This window comes from Pecten maximus, chromosome 1 (genome assembly GCF_902652985.1).
Source record: "Pecten maximus chromosome 1, xPecMax1.1, whole genome shotgun sequence".
Lineage (NCBI taxonomy): Eukaryota > Metazoa > Mollusca > Bivalvia > Pectinida > Pectinidae > Pecten > Pecten maximus.
In genome coordinates this window covers 17,860,354-17,883,144 of record NC_047015.1, presented here as the reverse complement: position 1 = coordinate 17,883,144, position 22,791 = coordinate 17,860,354, and the positions used below count along the sequence as shown (strand labels likewise).

The window sequence follows — 22,791 nt, the reverse complement described above, 5'->3', positions numbered from 1 at the left end:
TAAGGGGTTCTTTATACAGAGGTATGTCACTCAAACAAAAGTAATGGGGTTCTTTATACAGAGGTATGTCACTCAAACAAAAGTAATGGGGTTCTTTATACAGAGGTATGTCACACAAACAAAAGTAAGGGGTTCTTTATACAGAGGTATGTCACTCAAACAAAAGTAATGGGGTTCTTTATACAGAGATATGTCACTCAAACAAAAGTAAGGGGTTCCTAATACAGAGGTATGTCACTCAAACAAAAGTAAGGGGTTCTTTATACAGAGGTATGTCATTCAAACAAAAGTAAGGGGTTCCTAATACAGAGGTATGTCACTCAAACAAAAGTAAGGGGTTCTTTATACAGAGGTATGTCACACAAACAAAAGTAAGGGGTTCTTTATACAGAGGTATGTCACTCAAACAAAAGTAAGGGGTTCTTTATACAGAGGTATGTCACTCAAACAAAAGTAAGGGGTTCCTAATACAGAGGTATGTCACTCAAACAAAAGTAAGTGGTTCTTTATACAGAGGTATGTCACTCAAACAAAAGTAAGGGGTTCTTTATACAGAGGTATGTCACTCAAACAAAAGTAAAGGGTTCTTTATACAGAGGTATGTCACACAAACAAAAGTAAGGGGTTCTTTATACAGAGGTATGTCACACAAACAAAAGTAAGGGGTTCTTTATACAGAGGTATGTCACTCAAACAAAAGTAAGGGGTTCTTTATACAAAGGTTTGTAACAAACAAAAGTAAGGGGCTCTTTATACAGAGGTATGTCACACAACAAAAGAGGTAAGCAAGAGGTTCTTTATATAGAGGTATGTCACACAAACAAAAGTAAGGGGTTCTTTATACAGAGGTATGATACTTCTCTAAGGTAACAGTAAAGGACACTTATATTGAGATAAATATTCTTTATTATTTTATAATACTAGTTTAAGTTTTCTGTTTTGGAAAGGGATGAACAGGTAAACTATTTTTTTCTGATTTTCTGATTTTATGTAAAGTAACCAGGTAAATTGTATTGTCACAATACATGTACATGTATTTGAATTTACAGAGTGGTGTATTGTCTAAAATTTTACCTTTTAACTTGCACTGTCGTCATTGCTTCGCTGCCTAGAGATATATATGTGTACCGGGAGACTTCGCTGCCTATAGATATATATGTGTACCGGGAGACTCCGCTGCCTATAGATATATATGTGTACCTGGAGACTTGGCTGCCTATAGATATATATGTGTACCTGGAGACTTGGCTGCCTATAGATATATATGTGTACCTGGAGACTTGGCTGCCTATATATATATATATGTGTACCTGGAGACTTGGCTGCCTATAGATATATATGTGTACCTGGAGACTTGGCTGCCTATAGATATATATGTGTACCTGGAGACTCCGCTGCCTATAGATAAATATGTGTACTTGGAGACTTCGCTGCCTATAGATATATATGTGTACCTGGAGACTCCGCTGCCTATAGATAAATATGTGTACTTGGAGACTTCGCTGTCTATACATATATATGTGTACCTGGAGACTCCGCTGCCTATAGATATATATGTGTACCTGGAGACTCCGCTGCCTATAGATATAAATGTGTACCTGGAGACTCCGCTGCCTATAGATAAATATGTGTACTTGGAGACTTCGCTGCCTATAGATATATATGTGTACCTGGAGACTCCGCTGCCTATAGATATAAATGTGTACCTGGAGACTCCGCTGCCTATAGATATATATGTGTACTTGGAGACTTCGCTGCCTATAGATATATATGTGTACCTGGAGACTTGGCTGCCTATAGATATATATGTGTACCGGGAGACTTCGCTGCCTATAGATATATATGTGTACCTGGAGACTTGGCTGCCTATAGATATATATGTGTACCTGGAGACTTGGCTGCCTATAGATATATATGTGTACCGGGAGACTTGGCTGCCTATAGATATATATGTGTACCTGGAGACTTGGCTGCCTATAGATATATATGTGTACCTGGAGACTTGGCTGCCTATAGATATGTATGTGTACCTGGAGACTTTATGTGTACCTGGAGACTTGGCTGCCTATAGATATATATGTGTACTTGGAGACTTGGCTGTCTATAGATATATATGTGTACCTGGAGACTCCGCTGCCTATAGATATAAATGTGTACCTGGAGACTCCGCTGCCTATAGATAAATATGTGTACTTGGAGACTTCGCTGCCTATAGATATATATGTGTACCTGGAGACTCCGCTGCCTATAGATATAAATGTGTACCTGGAGACTCCGCTGCCTATAGATATATATGTGTACCGGGAGACTTCACTGCCTATAGATATATATGTGTACCTGGAGACTTGGCTGCCTATAGATATATATGTGTACCTGGAGACTTGGCTGCCTATAGATATATATGTGTACCGGGAGACTTGGCTGCCTATAGATATATATGTGTACCTGGAGACTTGGCTGCCTATAGATATATATGTGTACCTGGAGACTTGGCTGCCTATAGATATATATGTGTACCTGGAGACTTGGCTGCCTATAGATATATATGTGTACCGGGAGACTTCGCTGCCTATAGATATATATGTGTACCTGGAGACTTGGCTGCCTATAGATATATATGTGTACCTGGAGACTTGGCTGCCTATAGATATATATGTGTACCGGGAGACTCCGCTGCCTATAGATATATATGTGTACCTGGAGACTTGGCTGCCTATAGATATATATGTGTACCGGGAGACTTGGCTGCCTATAGATATATATGTGTACCTGGAGACTTGGCTGCCTATAGATATATATGTGTACCTGGAGACTTGGCTGCCTATAGATATATATGTGTACCTGGAGACTTCGCTGCCTATAGATATATATGTGTACCTGGAGACTTGGCTGTCTATAGATATATATGTGTACCTGGAGACTTGGCTGCCTATAGATATACATGTGTACCGGGAGACTTGGCTGCCTATAGATATATATGTGTACCGGGAGACTTGGCTGCCTATAGATATATATGTGTACCTGGAGACTTGGCTGCCTATAGATATACATGTGTACCGGGAGACTTGGCTGCCTATAGATATACATGTGTACCGGGAGACTCCGCTGCCTATAGATATATATGTGTACCGGGAGACTTGGCTGCCTATAGATATATATGTGTACCTGGAGACTTGGCTGCCTATAGATATATATGTGTACCTGGAGACTTGGCTGCCTATAGATATATATGTGTACCTGGAGACTTGGCTGCCTATAGATATATATGTGTACCTGGAGACTTGGCTGCCTATAGATATATATGTGTACCGGGAGACTTCGCTGCCTATAGATATACATGTGTACCGGGAGACTTGGCTGCCTATAGATATATATGTGTACCGGGAGACTTGGCTGCCTATAGATATATGTGTACCGGGAGACTTCGCTGCCTATAGATATATATGTGTACCGGGAGACTTGGCTGCCTATAGATATATATGTGTACCTGGAGACTTCACTGCCTATAGATATATATGTGTACCTGGAGACTTCACTGCCTATAGATATATATGTGTACCTGGAGACTTGGCTGCCTATAGATATACATGTGTACCGGGAGACTTGGCTGCCTATAGATATACATGTGTACCGGGAGACTCCGCTGCCTATAGATATATATGTGTACCGGGAGACTTGGCTGCCTATAGATATATATGTGTACCTGGAGACTTGGCTGCCTATAGATATATATGTGTACCTGGAGACTTGGCTGCCTATAGATATATATGTGTACCGGGAGACTTGGCTGCCTATAGATATATATGTGTACTTGGAGACTCCGCTGCCTATAGATATATATGTGTACCTGGAGACTTGGCTGCCTATAGATATATATGTGTACCGGGAGACTTGGCTGCCTATAGATATATATGTGTACTTGGAGACTTGGCTGCCTATAGATATATATGTGTACCTGGAGACTTTGCTGCCTATAGATATATATGTGTACCTGGAGACTTCGCTGCCTATAGATATATATGTGTACCTGGACACTTGGCTGCCTATAGATATATATGTGTACCGGGAGACTCCGCTGCCTATAGATATATATGTGTACCTGGAGACTTCGCTGCCTATAGATATATATGTGTACCTGGACACTTGGCTGCCTATAGATATATATGTGTACCGGGAGACTCCGCTGCCTATAGATATATATGTGTACCGGGAGACTCCGCTGCCTATAGATATATATGTGTACTTGGAGACTTCGCTGCCTATAGATATATATGTGTACCTGGAGACTTGGCTGCCTATAGATATATATGTGTACCTGGAGACTTGGCTGCCTATAGATATGTATGTGTACCTGGAGACTTTATGTGTACCTGGAGACTTGGCTGCCTATAGATATATATGTGTACCTGGAGACTTCGCTGCCTATAGATATGTATGTGTACCTGGAGACTTTATGTGTACCTGGAGACTTGGCTGCCTATAGATATATATGTGTACTTGGAGACTTGGCTGTCTATAGATATATATGTGTACCTGGAGACTTCGCTGCCTATAGATATATATGTGTACCGGGAGACTTCGCTGCCTATAGATATATATGTGTACCTGGAGACTTGGCTGCCTATAGATATATATGTGTACTTGGAGACTTGGCTGCCTATAGATATATATGTGTACTTGGAGACTCCGCTGCCTATAGATATATATGTGTACCGGGAGACTTCACTGCCTATAGATATATATGTGTACCGGGAGACTTCGCTGCCTATAGATATATATGTGTACCTGGAGACTTGGCTGCCTATAGATATATATGTGTACTTGGAGACTTGGCTGCCTATAGATATATATGTGTACTTGGAGACTTGGCTGCCTATAGATATATATGTGTACCGGGAGACTTCACTGCCTATAGATATATATGTGTACCTGGAGACTTCGCTGCCTATAGATATATATGTGTACCTGGAGACTTGGCTGCCTATAGATATATATGTGTACTTGGAGACTTGGCTGCCTATAGATATATATGTGTACCGGGAGACTCCGCTGCCTATAGATATATATGTGTACCTGGAGACTTGGCTGCCTATAGATATATATGTGTACCTGGAGACTTGGCTGCCTATAGATATATATGTGTACCTGGAGACTTGGCTGCCTATAGATATATATGTGTACCTGGAGACTTGGCTGCCTATAGATATATATGTGTACCGGGAGACTTCGCTGCCTATAGATATACATGTGTACCGGGAGACTTGGCTGCCTATAGATATATATGTGTACCGGGAGACTCCGCTGCCTATAGATATATGTGTACCGGGAGACTTCGCTGCCTATAGATATATATGTGTACCGGGAGACTTGGCTGCCTATAGATATATATGTGTACCTGGAGACTTCACTGCCTATAGATATATATGTGTACCTGGAGACTTCACTGCCTATAGATATATATGTGTACCTGGAGACTTGGCTGCCTATAGATATACATGTGTACCGGGAGACTTGGCTGCCTATAGATATACATGTGTACCGGGAGACTCCGCTGCCTATAGATATATATGTGTACCGGGAGACTTGGCTGCCTATAGATATATATGTGTACCTGGAGACTTGGCTGCCTATAGATATATATGTGTACCTGGAGACTTGGCTGCCTATAGATATATATGTGTACCGGGAGACTTGGCTGCCTATAGATATATATGTGTACTTGGAGACTCCGCTGCCTATAGATATATATGTGTACCTGGAGACTTGGCTGCCTATAGATATATATGTGTACCGGGAGACTTGGCTGCCTATAGATATATATGTGTACTTGGAGACTTGGCTGCCTATAGATATATATGTGTACCTGGAGACTTTGCTGCCTATAGATATATATGTGTACCTGGAGACTTCGCTGCCTATAGATATATATGTGTACCTGGACACTTGGCTGCCTATAGATATATATGTGTACCGGGAGACTCCGCTGCCTATAGATATATATGTGTACCTGGAGACTTCGCTGCCTATAGATATATATGTGTACCTGGACACTTGGCTGCCTATAGATATATGTGTACTTGGAGACTTGGCTGCCTATGATTATATTGTGTACCGGGAGACTTCACTGCCTATAGATATATATGTGTACCTGGAGACTTCGCTGCCTATAGATATATGTGTACCTGGAGACTTGGCTGCCTATAGATATATATGTGTACTTGGAGACTTGGCTGCCTATAGATATATATGTGTACCGGGAGACTTCACTGCCTATAGATATATATGTGTACCTGGAGACTTCGCTGCCTATAGATATATATGTGTACCTGGAGACTTGGCTGCCTATAGATATATATGTGTACTTGGAGACTTGGCTGCCTATAGATATATATGTGTACCGGGAGACTCCGCTGCCTATAGATATATATGTGTACCTGGAGACTTGGCTGCCTATAGATATATATGTGTACCTGGAGACTTGGCTGCCTATAGATATATATGTGTACCTGGAGACTTCGCTGCCTATAGATATATGTGTACCGGGAGACTTGGCTGCCTATAGATATATATGTGTACCTGGAGACTTGGCTGCCTATAGATATATATGTGTACCTGGAGACTTGGCTGCCTATAGATATATATGTGTACCTGGAGACTTGGCTGCCTATAGATATATATGTGTACCGGGAGACTTGGCTGCCTATAGATATATATGTGTACCTGGAGACTTTGCTGCCTATAGATATATATGTGTACCTGGAGACTTGGCTGCCTATAGATATATATGTGTACCTGGACACTTGGCTGCCTATAGATATATATGTGTACCGGGAGACTCCGCTGCCTATAGATATATATGTGTACCTGGAGACTTCGCTGCCTATAGATATATATGTGTACCTGGACACTTGGCTGCCTATAGATATATATGTGTACCGGGAGACTCCGCTGCCTATAGATATATATGTGTACCGGGAGACTCCGCTGCCTATAGATATATATGTGTACTTGGAGACTTCGCTGCCTATAGATATATATGTGTACCTGGAGACTTGGCTGCCTATAGATATATATGTGTACCTGGAGACTTGGCTGCCTATAGATATGTATGTGTACCTGGAGACTTTATGTGTACCTGGAGACTTGGCTGCCTATAGATATATATGTGTACCTGGAGACTTCGCTGCCTATAGATATGTATGTGTACCTGGAGACTTTATGTGTACCTGGAGACTTGGCTGCCTATAGATATATATGTGTACTTGGAGACTTGGCTGTCTATAGATATATATGTGTACCTGGAGACTTCGCTGCCTATAGATATATATGTGTACCGGGAGACTTCGCTGCCTATAGATATATATGTGTACCTGGAGACTTGGCTGCCTATAGATATATATGTGTACCTGGAGACTTGGCTGCCTATAGATATATATGTGTACTTGGAGACTCCGCTGCCTATAGATATATATGTGTACCGGGAGACTTCACTGCCTATAGATATATATGTGTACCGGGAGACTTCACTGCCTATAGATATATATGTGTACCTGGAGACTTGGCTGCCTATAGATATATATGTGTACTTGGAGACTTGGCTGCCTATAGATATATATGTGTACTTGGAGACTTGGCTGCCTAAAGATATATATGTGTACCGGGAGACTTCACTGCCTATAGATATATATGTGTACCTGGAGACTTCGCTGCCTATAGATATATATGTGTACCTGGAGACTTGGCTGCCTATAGATATATATGTGTACTTGGAGACTTGGCTGCCTATAGATATATATGTGTACCGGGAGACTCCGCTGCCTATAGATATATATGTGTACCTGGAGACTTGGCTGCCTATAGATATATATGTGTACCTGGAGACGTCGCTGCCTATAGATATATATGTGTACCGGGAGACTTGGCTGCCTATAGATATAAATGTGTACCGGGAGACTTGGCTGCCTATAGATATATATGTGTACTTGGAGACTTCGCTGTCTATGGATATATATGTGTACCTGGAGACTTGGCTGCCTATAGATATAAATGTGTACCTGGAGACTTGGCTGCCTATAGATATATATGTGTACCTGGAGACTTGGCTGCCTATAGATATATATGTGTACCTGGAGACTTGGCTGCCTATAGATATATATGTGTACCGGGAGACTTGGCTGCCTATAGATATACATGATGTATATGTGTACTTGGAGACTTGGCTGCCTATAGATATATATGTGTACCTGGAGACTTCGCTGCCTATAGATATATATGTGTACTTGGAGACTTGGCTGCCTATAGATATATATGTGTACCTGGAGACTTCGCTGCCTATAGATATATATGTGTACCTGGAGACTTCGCTGCCTATAGATATATATGTGTACCGGGAGACTTGGCTGCCTATAGATATATATGTGTACCTGGAGACTTGGCTGCCTATAGATATATATGTGTACCTGGAGACTTGGCTGCCTATAGATATATATGTGTACCTGGAGACTTCGCTGCCTATAGATATATATGTGTACCGGGAGACTTGGCTGCCTATAGATATATATGTGTACCTGGAGACTTTGCTGCCTATAGATATATATGTGTACCTGGAGACTTCGCTGCCTATAGATATATATGTGTACCGGGAGACTTGGCTGCCTATAGATATATATGTGTACTTGGAGACTCCGCTGCCTATAGATATATATGTGTACCTGGAGACTTGGCTGCCTATAGATATATATGTGTACCTGGAGACTTGGCTGCCTATAGATATATATGTGTACCTGGAGACTTCGCTGCCTATAGATATATATGTGTACCTGGAGACTTGGCTGCCTATAGATATATATGTGTACCTGGAGACTTGGCTGCCTATAGATATGTATGTGTACCTGGAGACTTGGCTGCCTATAGATATATATGTGTACCTGGAGACTTGGCTGCCTATAGATATATATGTGTACCTGGAGACTTGGCTGCCTATAGATATGTATGTGTACCTGGAGACTTTATGTGTACCTGGAGACTTGGCTGCCTATAGATATATATGTGTACTTGGAGACTTGGCTGTCTATAGATATATATGTGTACCTGGAGACTTCGCTGCCTATAGATATATATGTGTACCGGGAGACTTCGCTGCCTATAGATATATATGTGTACCTGGAGACTTGGCTGCCTATAGATATATATGTGTACCTGGAGACTTGGCTGCCTATAGATATATATGTGTACTTGGAGACTCCGCTGCCTATAGATATATATGTGTACCGGGAGACTTCACTGCCTATAGATATATATGTGTACCGGGAGACTTCACTGCCTATAGATATATATGTGTACCTGGAGACTTGGCTGCCTATAGATATATATGTGTACTTGGAGACTTGGCTGCCTATAGATATATATGTGTACTTGGAGACTTGGCTGCCTATAGATATATATGTGTACCGGGAGACTTCACTGCCTATAGATATATATGTGTACCTGGAGACTTCGCTGCCTATAGATATATATGTGTACCTGGAGACTTGGCTGCCTATAGATATATATGTGTACTTGGAGACTTGGCTGCCTATAGATATATATGTGTACCGGGAGACTCCGCTGCCTATAGATATATATGTGTACCTGGAGACTTGGCTGCCTATAGATATATATGTGTACCTGGAGACGTCGCTGCCTATAGATATATATGTGTACCGGGAGACTTGGCTGCCTATAGATATAAATGTGTACCGGGAGACTTGGCTGCCTATAGATATATATGTGTACCGGGAGACTTGGCTGCCTATAGATATATATGTGTACCTGGAGACTTCGCTGCCTATAGATATATATGTGTACCTGGAGACTTGGCTGCCTATAGATATATATGTGTACCTGGAGACTTGGCTGCCTATAGATATATATGTGTACCTGGAGACTTGGCTGCCTATAGATATATATGTGTACCGGGCGACTTGGCTGCCTATAGATATACATGATGTATATGTGTACTTGGAGACTTGGCTGCCTATAGATATATATGTGTACCTGGAGACTTCGCTGCCTATAGATATATATGTGTACTTGGAGACTTGGCTGCCTATAGATATATATGTGTACCTGGAGACTTCGCTGCCTATAGATATATGTGTACCTGGAGACTTCGCTGCCTATAGATATATATGTGTACCGGGAGACTTGGCTGCCTATAGATATATATGTGTACCTGGAGACTTGGCTGCCTATAGATATATATGTGTACCTGGAGACTTGGCTGCCTATAGATATATATGTGTACCTGGAGACTTCGCTGCCTATAGATATATATGTGTACCGGGAGACTTGGCTGCCTATAGATATATATGTGTACCTGGAGACTTGGCTGCCTATAGATATATATGTGTACCTGGAGACTTCGCTGCCTATAGATATATATGTGTACCGGGAGACTTGGCTGCCTATAGATATATATGTGTACTTGGAGACTCCGCTGCCTATAGATATATATGTGTACCTGGAGACTTGGCTGCCTATAGATATATATGTGTACCTGGAGACTTGGCTGCCTATAGATATATATGTGTACCTGGAGACTTCGCTGCCTATAGATATATATGTGTACCTGGAGACTTCGCTGCCTATAGATATATATGTGTACCGGGAGACTTGGCTGCCTATAGATATACATGTGTACCTGGAGACTTGGCTGCCTATAGATATATATGTGTACTTGGAGACTTGGCTGCCTATAGATATATATGTGTACCTGGAGACTTGGCTGCCTATAGATATATATGTGTACCGGGAGACTTGGCTGCCTATAGATATATATGTGTACCTGGAGATTTGGCTGCCTATAGATATATATGTGTACCGGGAGACTTGGCTGCCTATAGATATATATGTGTACCTGGAGACTTGGCTGCCTATAGATATATATGTGTACCTGGAGACTTGGCTGCCTATAGATATATATGTGTACCTGGAGACTTGGCTGCCTATAGATATATATGTGTACCGGGAGACTTGGCTGCCTATAGATATACATGTGTACCTGGAGACTTGGCTGCCTATAGATATATATGTGTACTTGGAGACTTGGCTGCCTATAGATATATATGTGTACCTGGAGACTTGGCTGCCTATAGATATATATGTGTACCTGGAGACTTGGCTGCCTATAGATATATATGTGTACTTGGAGACTTCGCTGCCTATAGATATATATGTGTACCTGGAGACTTGGCTGCCTATAGATATATATGTGTACCTGGAGACTTGGCTGCCTATAGATATATATGTGTACCGGGAGACTTGGCTGCCTATAGATATATATGTGTACCTGGAGACTTGGCTGTCTATAGATATATATGTGTACCTGGAGACTTGGCTGCCTATAGATATATATGTGTACCTGGAGACTTGGCTGCCTATAGATATATATGTGTACCTGGAGACTTGGCTGCCTATAGATATATATGTGTACCGGGAGACTTGGCTGTCTATAGATATATATGTGTACCTGGAGACTTCGCTGCCTATAGATATATATGTGTACCGGGAGACTTGGCTGCCTATAGATATATATGTGTACCTGGAGAGTAATTTAGAATCTTGAATGTATATGTAATCATATATGTGAAATCTGCTGTGTTTTTCAGAAACAAACAAGGAAGAGAATCACAATTAGAACTACATACTGGACAATGTTCTGATGATACTTCTTTGTCCCACGCACCTCAGCCTTCTGTGGCAATGGTCCAGTCTCATGAAAAGCCTTGTACAGTAGCAACATTTCCAGATTTATTGAATCCAAAGGAGACTTTCTCTGAAGTAGTTTCTCTTGGTAACATGTCAGAAAGTAGAGATAGACTTATGTTAATGGGTGGTGTTAGGGGATTTCTACATAGGATGAAGGCTGACAAGGTTAGTCCAGACATCACCGTGTTGACATGGTTGGTAGAAATGATACGAGGAAAGGAAGATGAAGAGATCATTCTGTCAGCACTTGCAGAAGGAAACATAAAGGCAGACTCCACATTTCTCAACGCACTTATACGAAGTAAATCTCATCGGGAGACTTACAGTGATGCAAAGGTATATGTACTCAATGTCTTCATTTCTTTGTTTGTGCTTAAGCATTGAAGTTGGGTCCTAAATTCCTTTAAGGGTTCCCCCTCTGCATTTATGAACCTGTACATGTGTAGGATAATAAAGGGCATTTATGATAAGGCGTTTATCCAGGACAAATTGGATTCATTTACAACTTGGCTACAACTAGTGTAAAAAGTCATAAATGATATTGTTAACCAATTTTCTGTAGATGCTACCAAATTTTTACGATTTCTGTTTTTAAGGTTGTGGCGATTAACTTGTGAGACAGAATACCAGTATAGTTGTATTTTCACTTTACACTACAGTTTCATGTATGACAATATAAATGTACGTAGTTGTACAGGTAAACACCTATAAATGTGGTAATATCTTAAACACAAATGAATAGAAAAATAAACAATAGAACCAGACTGTATTGTCTATACATGTATTGTCTACGATCAGTATGTGTTGTCATTAGATAGTCATGTCAGTCCTACAATGGCTAGGGAAACAAGTACTGATAATGAAAACAAGAGATATATATATATATAACACACCTGAAGAGCTTGCTCTCAAAGCATGTGAAAGCGCTAGTGTGAATTTCTGGTTTGTGTTTTTTATTATTATTACTATATATATATCTATATTATACAAAAAAATATGGTTCACAGCAATTAACTTTCACAATTTTTTTTATTCACAATAGTAAATCTCACTTGAAAGAAAGTTGCTTTTAAGTGTATACAAAAGTGAAGAGTGCCCTCCCCCCCCCCCCCCCAATTTCTGGTTTGTGTTTTTTATTATTATTACTATATATATATCTATATATTATACAAAAAAATATGGTTCACAGCAATTAACTTTCACAATTTTTTTTATTCACAAAAGTAAATCTCACTTGAAAGAAAGTTGCTTTTAAGTGTATACAAAAGTGAAGAGTGCCCTCCCCCCCCCCCCCCCCCCCCCCCCAATTTCTGGTTTGTGTTTTTTATTATTATTACTATATATATATCTATATATTATACAAAAAAATATGGTTCACAGCAATTAACTTTCACAAATTTGTTTTTATTCACAAAAGTAAATCTCACTTGAAAGAAAGTTGCTTTTACAAAATGTAAGTGTATACAAAAGTGAAGAGTGCCCCCCCCCCCCCCCCCCCCCAATCCCAACACCCCACAACCCCAACCCCCAACCACAGGATCCACAATTGTATGGAAATGAACAAGGTTATTTGTTAGTAGAACTTATGGAGAATACATTTTAATGTCTTTTCAGGCTGTTTTACAGCTGTTTTCCAAATACGATGTTGTGCCCAACAAGCAGACATATGGAAGTCTAATATTCTGTACAAGGGATCCAAAGGATGCCAAAGAGATCCTTGAATCCATGGAGGTATTTATTCTTATTATTTTATCTGCCTGTCTGTTCTGTGTTAAAAGTCTAGATGTCAAAGCACTTTTGACATTTTAAAAATCTTCTCAATTTCAATTGGTTTGCCATTCTTTGGTTGATTTAAAATTCCACATGGGGCTATTGCAGACATTTTGAAATGTTTTAAATAATTAAGTTTTCTGTCAGTAACTTACATTTTAAGCCTCCTCACAAATTCCACCACAAGGGTTTAGCTGATACCAGGAAAGGACAATGTTAACAAAAATATTTTTGGGTCACATCTTAAGACGATCATGGCCAATTTGGTGATCTATCCATTTTCATCAACAGATAACCCTTTATGGGTAGTACTTCTACTATTCAGTTCAGTGATACCTTGTTATAATACTGTGGAAGGGTAATCAGTTCAGTAATACCTTGTTATAATACTGTGGAGGGTAATCAGTTCGGTAATACCTTGTTATAATACTGTGGAGGGTAATCAGTTCGGTAATACCTTGTTATAATACTGTGGAAGGTAATCAGTTCAGCGATACCTTGTTATAATACTGTGGAAGGTAATCAGTTCAGTGATACCTTGTTATAATACTGTGGAGGGTAATCAGTTCAGTAATACCTTGTTATAATACTGTAGAGGGTAATCAGTTCAGTGATACCTTGTTATAATACTGTGGGGGGTAATCAGTTCTGTGATACCTTGTTATAATACTGTGGAGGGTAATCAGTTCAGTAATACCTTGTTATAATACTGTGGAGGGTAATCAGTTCTGTGATACCTTGTTATAATACTGTGGAGGGTAATCAGTTCAGCGATACCTTGTTAAAATACTGTGGAAGGTAATCAGTTCATTGATACCTTGTTATAATACTGTGGAAGGTAATCAGTTCAGTAATACCTTGTTATAATACTGTGGAGGGTAATCAGTTCAGTGATACCTTGTTATAATACTATGGAGGGTAATCAGTTCTGTGATACCTTGTTATAATACTATGGAGGGTAATCAGTTCAGCGATACCTTGTTATAATACTGTGGAGGGTAATCAGTTCAGCGATACCTTGTTATAATACTGTGGAGGGTAATCAGTTCTGTGATACCTTGTTATAATACTGTGGATGGTAATCAGTTCAGTGATACCTTGTTATAATACTGTGGAGCGTAATCAGTTCAGCGATACCTTGTTATAATACTGTGGAGGGTAATCAGTTCAGCGATACCTTGTTATAATACTGTGGAGGGTAATCAGTTCAGTGATACCTTGTTATAATACTGTGGAGGGTAATCAGTTCAGCGATACCTTGTTATAATACTGTGGAGGGTAATCAGTTCTGCGATACCTTGTTATAATACTGTTGAGGGTAATCAGTTCTGTGATACCTTGTTATAATACTGTGGAGGGTAATCAGTTCAGTGATACCTTGTTATAATACTGTGGAGGGTAATCAGTTCTGTGATACCTTGTTATAATACTGTGGAGGGTAATCAGTTCAGTGATACCTTGTTATAATACTGTGGAGGGTAATCAGTTCAGTAATACCTTGTTTTAATACTGTTGAGGGTAATCAGTTCAGTGATACCTTGTTATAATACTGTGGAGGGTAATCAGCTCGGTGATACATTGTTATAATACTGTGGAGGGTAATCAGTTCTGTGATACCTTGTTATAATACTGTGGAGGGTAATCAGTTCAGTAATACCTTGTTATAATACTGTGGGGGGTAATCAGTTCTGTGATACCTTGTTATGATACTGTGGAAGGTAATCAGTTCAGCGATACCTTGTTATAATACTGTGGAAGGTAATCAGTTTAGTGATACCTTGTTATAATACTGTGGAGGGTAATCAGTTCAGTGATACCTTGTTATAATACTGTGGAGGGTAATCAGTTCAGTGATACCTTGTTATAATACTGTGGAGGGTAATCAGTTCAGTGATACCTTGTTATAATACTGTGGAGGGTAATCAGTTCAGCAATACCTTGTTATAATACTGTGGAGGGTAATCAGTTCAGTGATACCTTGTTATAATACTGTGGAGGGTAATCAGTTCAGCGATACCTTGTTATAATACTGTGGAGGGTAATCAGTTCAGTGATACCTTGTTATAATACTGTGGAGGGTAATCAGTTCAGTGATACCTTGTTATAATACTGTGGAGGGTAATCAGTTCAGTGATACCTTGTTATAATACTGTGGAGGGTAATCAGTTCAGTAATACCTTGTTATAATACTGTGGATGGTAATCAGTTCAGTGATACCTTGTTATAATACTGTGGAGGGTAATCAGTTCAGCAATACCTTGTTATAATACTGTGGAGGGTAATCAGTTTGGTGATACCTTGTTATAATACTGTGGAAGGTAATCAGTTCATTGATACCTTGTTATAATACTGTGGAAAGTAATCAGTTCAGTAATACCTTGTTATAATACTGTGGAGGGTAATCAGTTCAGTGATACCTTGTTATAATACTATGGAGGGTAATCAGTTCTGTGATACCTTGTTATAATACTATGGACGGTAATCAGTTCAGCGATACCTTGTTATAATACTGTGGAGGGTAATCAGTTCAGCGATACCTTGTTATAATACTGTGGAGGGTAATCAGTTCTGTGATACCTTGTTATAATACTGTGGATGGTAATCAGTTCAGTGATACCTTGTTATAATACTGTGGAGGGTAATCAGTTCAGCGATACCTTGTTATAATACTGTGGAGGGTAATCAGTTCAGCGATACCTTGTTATAATACTGTGGAGGGTAATCAGTTCAGCGATACCTTGTTATAATACTGTGGAGGGTAATCAGTTCAGCGATACCTTGTTATAATACTGTGGAGGGTAATCAGTTCTGTGATACCTTGTTATAATACTGTGGAAGGTAATCAGTTCAGTGATACCTTGTTATAATACTGTGGAGGGTAATCAGTTCAGTGATACCTTGTTATAATACTGTGGAGGGTAATCAGTTCAGTGATACCTTGTTATAATACTGTGGAGGGTAATCAGTTCAGTGATACCTTGTTATAATACAGTGGAGGGTAATCAGTTCAGTAATAACTTGTTATAATACTGTGGAGGGTAATCAGTTCAGTGATACCTTGTTATAATACTGTGGAGGGTAATTATACTCCCGCAATGAAGTTAGGGGGGGTATACTGGAATCAGGTGGTCTGTCCGTCCGTCTGTAGACACATTTTGTCCCGACAACTCCTCCTAAACCGATGGACCGATTCCAATGAAACTTCACACAAATATTATAGATCAAGTGTAGATGTGCATGCCACTTTCTTTTCCTCAAAATTATGGTTGCTATGGCAACTTGTCACTATAAACAGGTTTTCCGATAAGAGCCATAACTTTAAGTTTGTCTGGACAACTTCTCCTAAACCGAAGGGCCGATTTCAATGAAACTTCACACAAATATAGAGGACCATGTGTAGATGTGCATGCCACTTTCTTTTTCTCAAAATTATGGTTGCTATGGCAACTGGTCACGGAATTCTCTTTATTGTGAACAACACATATTTCAGACATTCTGAATTTCACAAATATTGGCATGCATGGGTTATCTTAGTTAGCCTCTAATTAACAGTTCCAATTCACCATTGACTCATGCAGATTGCGGGGGTATTAGTCAGCCATCCTGGCGACAGTTCTAGTTAGCTTAGTGATACCTTGTTATAGTTTGATTACCAGTTCAGTGTCATATTTGTATTTTGTTTGTTTACAGAATGCAGGTCTGGTTCCAGACATCAAAACATTTGGTTTACTGATTGGAAAAGCACCTGGGGCTTTTCAATATAAAAAGAGACTGCTTCGAAAAATGGAAAATCTGAATATAAAACCAGATATGCATTTCTTAGGAACAATTGAACGACACCTACAAAATATAAGGACTCAGATATTAGTAGAAAAGGTGAGTCAAGATTTTGTTCTCAGAGTGAACATAACCCCTGGACTTAAGATGATGAGGGTAGTTGTTTGATAAACAATCTTCGGCATGTTAATATATAAGCACTGCATATAAAATGATCTTACATACAGTATAACAGATTATATTATCATTGTTGTATTTTTTCAGGTTATAAGTGACTTTTAACCTGATAAAAGAATACTACTTTCTATAAACTTCTTACTTATGGCCTATACTGTATATTTGTTTCACACTTCAATTTTTTTTTTAAAGTGTCATTAAAATTAGACAGGTACAATGTTTTGGTGAATACTTATTTTTTTCTAAAATACTGTGGTTGCCATACATTAACTTAATGCTATTTCATTTCCACTGCTCATATCTTAGTAGTACCTGTAAATTATATCTATTTCAGCGCAAAAATAGAACAAACAAATCAAAAGCTTTGGAAGAAGACTTGGATGATTTCAATGAGTTTTATAAAGAGTGGCTGCTTAAAACTAAAATGGCCAAGAAACCCCATCAGTTGGAAAACTACCGTAAGAAGAAAACTTTAACAAGCAGTAATGGGCTTATGTCAACAACAGCATAATTCAGGAAGGACAGGCCAGTGTCTGGACAGTGAAAAACAACAAAGGACAAGTGGTATTGTTATTGAACTGGTTTACAACTGATTTCACTAGTTTATTTATGTATTATGTTTGTTTACTCTAGTTTGACCCCAGGCATTAAAGTCAGTGTTTAGGTATTGTGTATCCTAATAATCCTTTGGTTACTTTCACTCTCTGCACACCTGGAATACTCCAGTCAGCCTCCCAGAGTTACCTAATACCTATACACTGAACTTCCCGCAGTAGTCTGCTGTCAGGCTCCGTATCACTGCTGTGATAATACGTGTACTGTACAATATTCCTGTCAATCCTCTAACCCCTACAGTGTGGAAATATTCCGTCCTTATTCAGGCCTATCCTCAATACTCTCGGGGTTGTGTTCACTTTCACTGACTGCATCCCTGGGATATGTTGCTGTAAAATCTAAGGCTCTGTCATTGCCCTTTTGTAGATAAAACAAAGACTAGTTTTATACTTATAATATGCATCACACGAATCTTGAGGTCACCATACCATTAAATTGACTTTCTTTGAAATGCAAGTTGGTTGATGCGCCTCTTTAATCTTCAAAAGAAATGCATCAGCCTAGCGATTCGTCAGTTTTTTTCCCTAGCACCAATCAAATAGTAGGTTGTGTGCCTTTCATTTACTTTGTCATGACATATTCCAGGGGTGTAGAGAGTGAACTAGCCCCTGGAGTATCAAGGATAGAAATATTCCAGGGGTGTAGTGAAAGTGAACTAACCCCTGGAGTATCGAGGTTGTGTTGTGAACCTTGTATACAGTTGTATAATGATCAATCTGCATTTCTCCTAAAGTTTAGTCAGATGGTGGGCTATTTAAATCACAATAAAGGAAACACAACATGTTTACTTTTACTCTGCAAAATTTAAACTTTTTAAACAAATGTGTCTGTTGAAAGCTTTTTCATATGATAACCACGTTTTATACCTACATGTAATCATTGAAGGAAACCCATTCTAAAATTCCTTTATGACCTTCCTCTAACAGGATATGTCAGAAGACAAATGTCTCTTTGAATTAAAAGAAATACAATTTTGTTTGTAACAATACATGTATATTTATATGAAATTAAAACACAACACTGTGAGTTTTGTAGTACATTCTGTATTGGTATTATATTTCCTTCTCAAAACAGTCACCAAAGAATAACACACATACACCTAGAAAATCTCAGTCTGGTAATACACACACATACACATACAAAATCTCAGTCGGGTAATACACACACATACCACAAACCTCAGGAAATACACACACCTACCACAAATCTCAATTGGATAATACATGCATACACCTACCACAAATCTTTTATCATGTAGCACACACATACACCTACAACAATATCCTTCATGTTTCAAACATACACCTACCACAAATCTCATTTATGTAACATACAGCTACCACAAATCTCATTTGGGTAACACATATACATGTACTACAATTTCATGCATGAAGGCCTAACACACACAGTTAAAAGTTGAGAGTAACGTGTCTTACTAGCTTCAGCTGGTGGGGATTTCCCTTTTAAAGCATACTGGAAGGGTATTCACCAAGAAAGTGAGAGGCTAATTACACACATACATGTATAAAACAAAGATCAACACACATACTTCCACAAACTTCATTCAGGTAATCACTACTGTAAGTCTTAATATACATATAACCCTGGTAAAATACTAGCTGAAATATACCACTCGGACAAAGAGATCTTCTCATTAGCTCAATCTGTGGAGCATAAAACTAGTAAATCAGAAGGCCCAGGTTTGATTCCTAGTGGAGGCAGTGATTTAAATTTAAATAATCACGCACTCTTGTTACATTGGCGCCCATGTAGGCACACAGGAATTATACTTTTGCAAAAGCATTGCTGTAACCCCTCAAAACTCCAGGAGGAGTTCTTTCCTGGAGGGGGAGTATATATGTAACCCTGGTAAATACTAGCCGCAATATACTGCTCTGCTAGAAAGATCTTGTCTTTAGCTTGATTGGTCTGAGGTTAAGACTACTAAGCCAGAGGTCCAACGTTTGATCACTAGCAGAAGCAGTGATTTAAATTTAATTAATTATATCTGTTACATACAATCAATTCAACACACAAATTAGGGTAAATATATGGAATGACACAAGTTCAAAATAAAATTTCAGGTTCATTCTATTACACAAGTAGTTATACTAGTCATAATGCATCACCTTGAAATATTATATGCATACATTATGTATATACAATTAATAAAGAATAAGTTAATTGTTTACTTAGTACAAAGACATGTCCCTACATTGGAGTAAAGTTAGAAAGAATATCTTCACCAAATTACACATGTATCAGACATCTAAAATACTCTTTCACAACCAATGTTCACACAGCTTAAAGAAATATTGCTATATTCTATAAATGTTTGGCTTAGATAATAATGATTTCATTTCTGTCTTAAAATCAACATTAAAACATACATTTACTTATAACATGTATCCACTAATATTTGAATTCAATAATATAGTCAAATAAATAAAAAGTTCCCGCAAATGTCAGATCTTTCCACCAACCCATTAAGGGCTATTCCATTAAAACATCTACCTGACCCTTGGACTCCAGAATGGAATGTTTCTGTCCATGGTTGGGTTTCCTACCTATTATTTCTATTACAAATAAAGGAAAGTATCCAAAGAAGTTCTATAGGTGGTACCCCTAAACAAAAACTGGAGTCCTGGGATGGGGTACATATTAACTGGAATAGCCCAAAGTATTGGTACTCTGGTGCCAGGATAAACAGCTCTGCCATGTCTGATCGATCTACATCATGGTGGTTAACCTGTTGACCATACACACCCTGGTACATATGATGAAGCTAGGCTACTTATGGATCCATTTGTAGATTAAGTCACTTTACACATAAAGGTTGTCTCTTAATTATTTTTGGCTACTCTGCTCCTCAGACTCTGGTGTTGTCATCTGCAGGTCAAAAATTGGCATATTTAGTAAGTTTAAGATTTCAAGAGTGGTATGCAGGAGACTACATAAAATTTATGTGATTAAGGAGAAATAAGTGATAGGGAGAAATTAGTGATATTGAAGGAGTTAAATATGAAGGAAGCTATTTAATAACAAGTGGGAGATTACAGGAGCTTATTTTTTTCAGATATATTTTTGTTTAAAGCTTTAATATAATAACTTCAGGGTATTTTTTTTATATTAAATCTCCTTACAACTGAACAATGAAGACAATAAGATGACTATGAAAGACAAAAGCCGATTAGTGTACTGACCGACTTCCATAACTGGCGTCCAAGGAATCCTGTGGCAACAGATGTCAGCTTCTTCTTTGATCCATATTTACATCGAATGTAACCATACACATTGGCTCCATTCATTATTGTCCCCACTAACACAACCATCTACAAGTAAACATGTCACAGGAGTTTATACACACACTAGTATAATGAACAAACTTGGTAGGCCTTCATCAAAAAATACTACAGATCAAATATCAGTAACATTACTATTTTGTAATATTCCAAGTGTTTAACAATTTTGGCATATTACAAAATCGATTTTGAAATGTTATTAATGTATTATCATATGGATACCTCAAAAACACTGCATACAAGCCTTAGAATGTTTACAAACCATTTAAAATTAAAGAATACATACAAATCATTTTAAATTAAAAAATACTTACAAACCATTTAAAATTAAGAGTAAATAATGTTCCAAAGAAGAAAACTATCCAAATGACTTGACATGCCACCAGTGAAAGCCAAAATATCCTGGACTCCGCAGCTGTTATCTTCTTCTGGTGGACACCCTGGAACACGAAATTTGTCATTTTAGATTGAGCTATTCACTTGTGCAACATAATGACTACATTCTAGTCCGACTTTAAATACAATGGAAGTTACTTCACTACAAATTCAAACATTGCATTCTCAGGTTTAATTGTTACATATTGCCCATGCTTGATACAAGTTTATAAAGTTGTTTTTCTATACAATTGTGTGAGAGTTCCCCCCCCCCCCCCCCCCCCCCCCCCCAAGTTATTACATTGCAAACATTGTGAGTGAATGTTTTATACTATAGTGGAACTTGTTTAAGAAACCTACTTTCCGGGATTCATATACCCAATGGCTAACACCGTCATCATCAACATAATTCCACCATCTTAGGCCAACCAGTAATCTTCCTGTAAAATGGGAAATACACATGCAATTGTTTAAATATATTGTAATCATTTTCTGAGAAAAATAGATATTATCAATAGAGAGCTAGACAACAAAGTATTTAGAAATATCAGGTCTAAAGTAAGCCCACCTGTGATGTTTTTGACGGTCCAGAAGTCCATGGATAGCAGAATGACAATGAGGACAAAATTGGTGATGAAGCTATTGCTGAACCAGCCGCAGAATAAGTAAGCCAGAACAGCTGCGGTCCGGAACATCACATGAAAGAACACGGCAACAGGGTGTCTGCAAGAAAAAAATACTCTGTAGCCAACTAACAATTTTTTTCTTTTTAACTTTCCTTATAAAACTTACCAACAAAATTGACAGTGGCAGTAGACTACTAGGCAACGGTTATTGAAAATTACATGACAATATTATGTTGTGCCAACTCATTAGTGAATAAAATACTATAACACACTTCAGGTGCCGTCTTCTGTCAATTTCGTCTTCTTCGCCAAAGTTAAGAGTAACATCCTCCGTTGCATCCATTTTATAACGAATAGTTTTTATTTGTGCTCCACTTCTGCCTTGTTGGAAGCGGAAGGAT

The 22,791-nt window shown here is 38.7% G+C and overlaps 2 protein-coding genes across 2 annotated transcripts in view; one reads left to right on the top strand and one right to left on the bottom strand.

Annotated features, from left to right (window-relative positions):
* The window catches only part of LOC117326696 (pentatricopeptide repeat-containing protein 1, mitochondrial-like), a 24,706-nt gene extending 5,582 nt beyond the window's left edge, over window positions 1-19,124 (top strand). The window contains exons 8-11 of the mRNA XM_033883421.1: window positions 11,649-12,084; window positions 13,363-13,479; window positions 17,209-17,394; window positions 17,807-19,124. Of these exons, the coding sequence (XP_033739312.1) occupies window positions 11,649-12,084; window positions 13,363-13,479; window positions 17,209-17,394; window positions 17,807-17,983 (916 nt within the window). The 3' untranslated portion in view covers window positions 17,984-19,124. The remainder of the gene's footprint in view (window positions 1-11,648; window positions 12,085-13,362; window positions 13,480-17,208; window positions 17,395-17,806) is intronic.
* Window positions 19,115-22,791, bottom strand: LOC117326705 (Golgi apparatus membrane protein TVP23 homolog B-like). The gene is made up of 6 exons (XM_033883429.1): window positions 22,663-22,791; window positions 22,333-22,487; window positions 22,125-22,204; window positions 21,704-21,829; window positions 21,291-21,419; window positions 19,115-20,976 (listed from the first exon to the last, which is right to left on the bottom strand). Exons 1-6 carry the CDS (start codon window positions 22,731-22,733, stop codon window positions 20,935-20,937), a joined length of 603 nt encoding a protein of 200 aa, XP_033739320.1. The 5' UTR covers window positions 22,734-22,791; the 3' UTR covers window positions 19,115-20,934.

Excerpts from the sequence above, each read along its gene's own strand:
- LOC117326705 (XM_033883429.1), bottom strand. The coding sequence starts at position 22,733 with ATGGATGCAACGGAGGATGTTACTCTTAACTTTGGCGAAGAAGACGAA. Across the intron at positions 21,830-22,124 it reads GGGTATATGAATCCCGGAAA|GGTGTCCACCAGAAGAAGAT; the intron begins GTAGGTTTCTTA and ends TTCGTGTTCCAG. Across the intron at positions 20,977-21,290 it reads GACGCCAGTTATGGAAGTCG|ATGACAACACCAGAGTCTGA; the intron begins GTCAGTACACTA and ends TTTGACCTGCAG.